At 40.8% G+C, this 8,973-nt stretch overlaps 1 protein-coding gene across 1 annotated transcript; it reads right to left on the bottom strand.

Annotated features, from left to right (window-relative positions):
- Positions 1-805: 805 nt before the first annotated feature.
- On the bottom strand, positions 806-7,523 carry LOC107983258 (synapse differentiation-inducing gene protein 1-like). The gene is made up of 2 exons (XM_016996087.2): positions 6,605-7,523; positions 806-1,274 (listed from the first exon to the last, which is right to left on the bottom strand). The coding sequence occupies exons 1-2, from the start codon at positions 6,938-6,940 to the stop codon at positions 1,140-1,142; spliced, it is 471 nt and encodes a 156-aa protein (XP_016851576.1). The 5' UTR covers positions 6,941-7,523; the 3' UTR covers positions 806-1,139.
- Between the last annotated feature and the right edge of the window lie 1,450 nt (positions 7,524-8,973).

Raw genomic sequence — 8,973 nt, 5'->3', positions numbered from 1 at the left:
TAACGGAATGCATATAGACATTTTTAACCATCAAGTGATTTTTTAAAAGTGTCCGTATTTATATAAAAAAGAGAAAAAAATAAATCTGAACAAATGGCGATATAAAAATGCAAAAGTACTTGGCAAAGAAACACACCAAAAAGCAAAAGCAAAAAGCATTAGCACTGGCATTAAACACTTCAAATAAAATCGCTAGGTTAGAAGCAGCTGACATTGGAAATACTCTAACAAAGAACTGCCAAAAACTGTTAAAGTTAAACTAAACAATCCTTGTTGTTCCAGTACGACAGTTGGAAAATAAAATAATAATAATAATAATAATAATAATAATAATAATAATAATAATAATAATAGGTAAAGGTAAATGTTTCCCCTGATGTTAAGTCCAGTCGTGACCGACTCTGGGGGTTGGTGCTCATCTCCATTTCTAAGCCGAAGAGCCGGCGTTGTCCGTAGACACCTCCAAGGTCATGTGGTCATAGGCATGACTGCATGGAGCGCCATTACCTTCCTGCCGATTGATAATAATAATAGTAGTAGTAGTAATAATAATAGTCAGGATTTCCAAGCAGTACGTCATCAAGAAATGCTCTGACTCACTGCCTGCATATTATACTTTATTATGCTTTATTTTATTTAATAAAAGAACCATCAAGTGATTTTGATCATTAATCTTAATTTCCACATGACTCTGGTCCCCAGTGATTGACCCAAGCTTCATGGTTTGTTGGGGATTTGAATCTATATTGAGCAAGACCCAGTCCTAAACAATAAACCACATAATCACTGACCAATCATACGCTTTCTTTTGTTGTTTATTATAGAAGTAAATTACATTTGATGTTCACCCCTGAGCGTAGATGGATTATTCCAAGTCTCTTGTTTGGTGGAAGTTTCGTCCAATCTTTTCACGTTGCCTCAAATGAAAATGCTTTGAAGTTCACATGTTCCATTGTTGGTTTTCAACGTCAAATGGATTTCAATCAGAAAGCGTTGATACAAGTGTGAAGCATCCTATAGCACATTGTTTTATGGTGTGATGACAGAAGGAAATGAAGGCAGGCGTTAGCCTCAGAACATCATAAATGCGTAGTTAAGTTCATTTTGTTTGTGAAGTCTGGTTGCCTAGTTATCAAGGATCACCACAGAAATATTGTGAGCAATATAATCCAGAGGGCCAGCCCGACACCGAATGCTGTGTTGGCCAGAATAAGTGCCATCCTGGAGTTTCGCTGAGCAGTTGTGCCATCACCACTGTGGTTGGCTATTCGGGTCTGGGGAGGAAAAAGGCGACAAATCATTAATCAGTGGAGGGAAAGTCAGAGGGAACAAAGTTGTATTGTGTTGGCTAACAAAGAACCCTTTGTCTCATATTATCCATAACTAGAAACTCCAGTGATTTTCTACTGGAACATAGGAAATGTTAACATCCAGACTTGAGCATGGGTAGTATGCTCTAAGGCAGGGGTCCCCAAACTAAGGCCCGGGGCCGGATGCAGCCCTCCAAGGTCATTTACCTGCCCCCCACCCTCAGTTTTATAATATTTTAATATCATTTTAATAATATAATATATTGTATATACATACAAGCTGTGCCCGGCCACGTGTTGCTGTGGCAAAGTATGGTGGTATGGGAAATAAAGTATCTTATATTATCTGCTTAGAACTGGATTATATGAGGCCCCTTCTACACAGCTATATAAAATGCACACTTATTTTATATATTATATTAAGGCAGGAATGAAGGGGTAGGAGGAAATGGCCATATAAGGAGGTACGAACAGGCCAGATACACAGCCGATGGGTTATCACATGATTTCCCCGAAATCATGTGTTTTGAGAGAAACGAAAGTAATGAAATGTAATACTGCACCACAAATATGCACCAATGGTTTGATATGTGGGCGGTCGTAAACCGAACCCATTGAATTGTATAAATAGACACTTGACCCTGTCGGCGAGGTTCTCCCTTTTCAGCACCTAGTTGTGCGTGGGATGAACCTCTGCAGCTGCATGAATTTTAGTAAACTGCTTTCTTTGGAAAAAAACTCCAGTTGTCTGTCTCCTACTTCCACTGCGTCCACACAGACACACGAGAAGCCGAGAAGAGGGGAAGTCTGGCTTCCGCTACAATATGGGAGTGTGGAGTCAAGATAATCCAGTACAAAGCAGATAATATAAGATTATAAATGGGTTATATAGCTGTGTAGAAGGGCCTTGAGTCTGCACTGCCATATAATCTAGTTAAAATCAGATAATCTGTATTTTATGGGCAGTGCAGAAGAGACCTAAGTGAGGCCAAACTCTGCCTGTCCCCCGGGCTGAGTGGGTTGCTAGGAGACCAAGTGGGCGGAGCTTAGCCTTCTAACTGGCAGCAATTGGCTAAAAACAATTATTCATCTCCCTCTAATTAGGACTTGATTTTTATTTTATTTTTGTTGTATGAACGTAGAGGCATGGATGAGGGGTTGTGCTGCCAAGTTTAGTGTTTCTGGGATGTGTAGTTTTATTGTTTTGTCCTAGGCCGAAATTTCATTACCCTTTTATATATATAGATAATATTGATAATAATATTATAATGTTATACAATACTAATAATAATGCCATATAATATTAATTATACATTATATATAATATTACAGTATAGTGGTATAGTTCAATATAGTAATATATAATGCTAATATTATGCTATGCTAATAATATAATATATTGTATGTACATACAGCTGCTCTGAGTCCCCTCCGGGGTGAGAAGGGCGAAATATAAATGTAATAAATAAATGTAGTAAATGAATAAATAAATAATTTTAGACTTAGGCTCGCTCAAAGTCTGAAATGACTTGAAAGGCACACAACAACAACAATCCTAATTAACTTGACTATCTCATTGGCCAGAAGCACACTTCCCATTGAAATCCTGATAGGTTTATGTTGGTTACAATTGTTTTCATTTTTAAATATTGTATTGTTCTTGTGGTCCCAGGTTCAAATCCCGGGAGCGGAGTGAGCGCCCTCTGTTAGCCCCAGCTCCTGCTAACCTAGCAGTTCGAAAACATGCAAATGTGAGTAGATCAATAGGTACTGCTCCGGCGGGAAGGTAACGGCGCTCCATGCAGTCATGCCGGCCACATGACCTGGAGATGTCTATGGACAATGCCGGCTCTTCAGCTTAGAAATGGAGATGAGCACCAACTCCCAGAGTCGATCACGACTGGACTTAACGTCAGGGGAAACCTTTACCTTTACCTTTTTTATTGTTCTTTCACTGTTGTTGTTGTTTTGCACCACAAATAAGACATGTGCAGTGTGCACAGGAATTTGTTAGTTTTTCCCCCAAATGATAATTCGGCCCCTCAACAGTCTGAAGGATTGTGGACCGCCCTCGGATTAAAAAGTTTGAGGACCCCTGCTCTAAGGCCACAGCTACACTGCCATTATAATGCAGATTGAACTGTATTATAGGGTCAATGTAGTCATATAATGCAGTTTATGCCCTTTCGAACATATTACAAAGTATGTATTTATTTATGTCATTTCTATCCCGCCCTTCTCACCCGAGGGGACTCAGGGCGGCCTACAAATCTGGCAAGACTCAATGCCAATAAACAACAATACAATAAAATAAAACATAGAGAAATTAAAAACAGCTAGGCATTAAACAAATAAAAATAATATACAAAACTTAAAACATCTAAAGTTTTAGAGTTGGAGAGATTAAGCCTTGTGCATAATCCTTGATCCAGACCATGTCAAGCCGTAAAAGCATTATTTTTACATAGAAGTATTCCTTGGTAACCTTCTGACCAGGCAACTTTTAGGTTGCTCTTCAATGAAGAGCTGCCAGACCATCAGATGTTGAGGTAGATCCACACTTGGGGGACTGGAACAGGGATATAATCAAATCTGATCTCTGGGGGCCCATCCAGACAGGCCCAAAAACTGGGATCTGTCTTGGTTTTACTGGAGGCGTCCAAACTATGTCTCCAGAAAAACCAAATTAATTCGGAACAAAGCATATTTCCTCACACCAGGAGGGTATGTGCAGCAATATAATGGCAGCCTGGGTTTGTGTATGTGCGTGTGTGGACTAAAATCCACTTGTGCCAAAGCGGGTTTAAAAAACCCGCTTTGGAGTGGATTTGAGAGCAGTTTGGAAGCATCCTTAGGTGTCTGGTGTATAGTAAGCATATGGTGAGTGGCCTTGAGTCCTAGGTTTTTTTTTTGTTTTTTTTTTAAAAGGTTAAAGTATGATTATGATTGCTGCAATCTTATATGACACATCTATATATATAAAAGGGTAATGAAATTTCGGCCTAGGACAAAACAACAAAACTACACATCCCAGAAACACTAAACTTGGCAGCACAACCCCTCATCCATGCCTCTACGTTCATACAACAAAAAGAAAAGAAAAATAAAGTCCTAATTAGAGGGAGAGGAATAATTGTTTTTATCCAATTGCTGCCAGTTAGAAGTCTAAGCTCCGCCCACTTGGTCTCCTAGCAATCCACTCAGTCCAAGGGACAGGCAGAGTTAGGCCTCACTTAGGCCTCTTCCACACTGCCTATAAAATACAGATTATCTGATTTTAACTGGATTATATGGCAGTGTAGACTCAAGGCCCTTCCACACAGCTATATAACCCATTTATAATCTTTGAACTGGATTATCTTGAGTTCACACTGCCATATAATCCACTTCAGTGTGCATTTTATACAGCTGTGTAGAAGGGGCCTCATATAATCCAGTTCTAAGCAGATAATATAAGATTATAAATATAATATGTAATAATTACTGTGATATAATAATACAGAACAATATAATCTCTAAAATCAGGACAGTAAATAAAGAACAACACTCTGAAAGCATAAGCCACAGCAACGTGTGGCCGGGCAAAGCTAGTTATATTATATAACTTTACATAACTAATGCTCATTGGGCACTTTGCTGGCTCTGCTACATAGTAATATAACAGCAGCCCTCTACTGTCTGTTCTGCAACTCTGCAATTTAAATTCCCGCAAAAGGAAATCCACTTGGAAAGTGATGGTGATGATAACAACGACAACAACAATAATGAGCAATAATGTTTTAGTATAAAATAGAAGCTGACTGCCTAACATTTGAAAAGCTGGGCAGGATATTAATGGACAGTTGTGTTGCTGAGTGGAAACATGTGCAGCAGGTATGACAGGTTGCCCCTCAGCAAAAGATGATCCATTTTAAGAAATCATATGATATTTGCAAACTTTCCAAACACCTCTTGGGTTCATTAACAGAGCAGAGGCATGTTATTGAGGCTCCTGTTAAACATTGTTGTAACCCATTGAGTGGGAGGGTGGAATGTCATAATAAACCTGTCAGAAAAAAGTCCTGATTTTTATTGAACCAGTCTAATGCTGGATCTAAAGGTAAGGTAAAGTTAAAGGTTTCCCCTGATGTTAAGTCCAGTCATGTCTGACTCTGGGGGTTGGTGCTCATCTCCATTTCTAAGTCGAAGAGCTGGCATTGCCCATAGACACCTCCAAGGTCATGTGGCCGGCATGACTGCATGGAGCGCCGTTACCTTCCAGCCGGAGTGGTACCTATTGATCTACTCACATTTGCATGTTTTCGAACTGCTAGGTTGGTAGAAGCTGGAGCTCACACTGTTCCCGGGGTTTGAACCTGGGACCTTTCGGTCTGCAAGTTCAGCAGCTCAGTGCTTTAACACACTTTGCCACCGGGGCTCTATGCTGGATCTACACTGCCCTATATCCCAGGATCTGATACTAGATTATCTGCTTTGAAATGGATTATATGAGTCTACACTGCCAGATAATCTGGGATAAGTAGACAATCTGGGACTGGATTCTGGGATATAAGGCAGTGTAGACCAGCCTCAGACGGCTAACTTTTTTCGATTGCCTTGGAGAGAACAAGATTCACATCTCTCTACCCTGTTTCCCCGAAAATAAGACATCCCCAGAAAATAAGTCCTAGTAGAGGTTTTGCTGAATTGCTAAATATAAGGCCTCCCCCGAAAGTAAGACCTAGCAAAGCTTTTGTTTGGAAGCATGCCCGCTGAACAGAACACCAGAGCATGCAGGATCAGTTAATGTACGTACCATAGAGTATTGTACATGGAAATATTGGTAGTAACAAGAAATTCTTGATAGGATTCACAGTTTGTCTGGTTATGCTGGTTTATGATGACAACTACAGTACAGTATATAATAAATGTTCATTTTTTTGTTCAACAATAAATATGAATTCTTCTTCATGGAAAAATAAGACATCCCCTGAAAATAAGACCTAGAGCATCTTTGGGAGCAAAAATTAATATAAGACACTGTCTTATTTTCGGGGAAACACGGTATAGCCAGTGCTCACTGTATGCTTTATCATTCTTTCCATTTTGTTGAATCTCTTCTCATTAGTAATGCAAATCTCACATCACTAATGCTTAAATGATGAAGGAAACAAGCCCAAAGTCAGTCCTGATTCTCCCCAGTTTTGGACAATCCCTAAAGCCATCATGAAGAGTAAGAGACCAGCAGCCCCTTCCTTGCATCGTTTCAGAACTAACTCAGTTTACATTTCTCTATTTCTCTCCCTCCAACTTACCATTATAGAGCAAACGAAGGCAGCAATACCCAGGGGTAGAAAACAACAAACCATATTAAAGATGGAGTAGCCCAAGTAGTCAGGCACACTGGGTGGAAGGGCAGTCGCGATGAAGATGGCCCGTGAAGGATAGAGGACCGCGCCAGGACTGGATCCTTCTCTGGGCAAACCATAGCAAGGCTGGTATTCGGGTGGCATTGCAGGGATGGCTTCATAGCCCAGCGTGGGCAACGTCCCAGTGGAAGGTCCCAGTGGAGGAGCTTCTTCGGAGTAGGGGGGTGGATTCAGAGAGGCAGAGGAGTGACCATCAATTTTCTCATAGTATGCATTGCTCATAATGCAGGTCTCCTTTGAGGGTCTGTAAGTGCTTGTCTTCCGTCACTTCTCCAGTTCCTTCTTTTCGCTTCCCAGATGAGATGGGGTTTGCTGTGCTCTTTCTCCTTCGCTGTTATCTTCGGTTCTTTCCCCACCTTTTGCTTTTCTCCTACTGTGGTACTTAACGGATCCTACTGAATCTTTTTTTTTTTTTTTTGCTTAGTACTCACTTTACAAAACAAGGCATTCTGTTCCATTTCTTCCCATAAGGGACTCCTAAGTATTGTACTGGCTCACAGACAAAACCGCTGTGCATTATTGCTGAGAAAAAGGAGAGGACAGACCATAGAACAAGGAAATCAATAAAAAAAGGAGGATGGACCAGGGAGGAAAAAATAAATAAAATGACTGTAGGAGCGCCTTTAAGATTAAATAGTGTTTATTTTTGCATGAGCTTTTGTGGACAGATTCATAAATGGACTGAGAATTCCAGTAAGGATTTCATTTCCCCCTTTACTGTAGGGATAGATGAGCCCTTGGACTTGGCAAAACTTGCTTCTTCCATTTCACTTTCTAAAATTGGAGTTTCATCTTGTTTAACTTATTCATGGGAGAGATCATCCGGGGTTTTGGAATTGGGTGTCATCTGTATGCAGATGACATCCAACTCTATCACTCCTTTCCACCTGCTGCTAAGGAGGCTGTTCAGGTCTTGAACCAGTGTTTGGATGCTGTGACGATCTGGATGAGAATAAATAAATTGAAATTAGATCCAGACAAGACTGAGGTACTCCTGGTCAGTTACAAGGCTGAACAGTATGTGGGGTTACAACCTGTGTTGGATGGGTTACACTCCCCTTGAAGACACAGATTCGCAGTCTGGGAGTGATCCTGGACTCATCATTGAGGTTTCAGTGGTGAGCAGCGGAGCTTTTGCTAACTAAAGCTTGTGCGCCAGCTGCACCCATATCTTGGGAAGTCTGACTTGGCCACGGTAGTCCACATTCTGGTTACATCCCAGATAGATTACTGCAATGCGCTCTATGTGGGGTTGCCTCTGAAGACTGCTTGGAAGCTTCAACTAGTCCAGTGTTTCCCAAACTTATTTGGTGTTGCACCCCAAGGCAGCGTGAGCACTGGAAACCAGACAGAGACCAATAATCATATAATATCTTTATTAAAACTATTAGTAATTCAGGAAAGAATAAGTGGAAAGGTTGTGTGGATAATAGTCCTTTGTAAAAAGGTATGAATCAGTCCAAAGAGTTAAAGAGAAATGTCCAATATTATTGTCCAAAGTCCAGAAACCGAAACACGTTCAAAACTGTTAGAAAGTTCTTGAGCGGGGAACAACAAGGAAGCAAGACTGAAGTATTAAGTCCAAAGTCACTTGGAAGTCTTTGATATCAAGGCAGGAACGAGATGAGGCTGAGGCCAAACTTGATTCAGGAACAAGGCAAGGAAGTAGATTTACTCCGGGTCTACTCGGAAGTTGCGGCTCAGCTTGGCCTCCAGGATCAGGAAACTTGGCTTGGAGAAACAGGAACTGGAGTTGGTGAATCTTACTCAGGAAATCACTATGTTGACACCGCCAAGTGTTCACGGTGCAAGACACTTTTATGGAACTTAGATCTGATCACAAGAAGGAAAGCCAAACTCCCTAAAGGTTCCCAAGGGAAAATCTTCTGTCCATTATCCCCTCGAGATGCCAAGCGGTTACTCCTAAGGAGCCCTTGCTTTTCAGATCTCTGGCGATGCAGAAACTCCCTTCTGTTGAAGGACACATTCTCTGGGGAACTAAGAACATCTGGTTCAGCCATGGGAGTAATATTTCCTTCTTCTCTCCCAATTAAGGAAGCATCCGAGCTATCAACATCTGGGAGCTGTAATTGGAAGGAGCTCTGCGGACTAGGTAAAAAGTCAGAATAAGCTTCATCCTGGTCAAAGTTCATTTCTGAATCAGGTTCAGAAACCAAAGGTGGCTGGGGTATGACATTTGGCCTACTGCCCCCTGTAAATTTTTTAAATTTTTTAATAGCAATTAAACAGAAAGA

The sequence above is a fragment of the Anolis carolinensis genome, unplaced genomic scaffold, assembly GCF_035594765.1.
Source record: "Anolis carolinensis isolate JA03-04 unplaced genomic scaffold, rAnoCar3.1.pri scaffold_10, whole genome shotgun sequence".
NCBI lineage: Eukaryota > Metazoa > Chordata > Lepidosauria > Squamata > Dactyloidae > Anolis > Anolis carolinensis.
The sequence above is the reverse complement of the archived record's forward strand: the minus strand, read 5'-3'. Positions and strand labels throughout refer to the sequence as shown.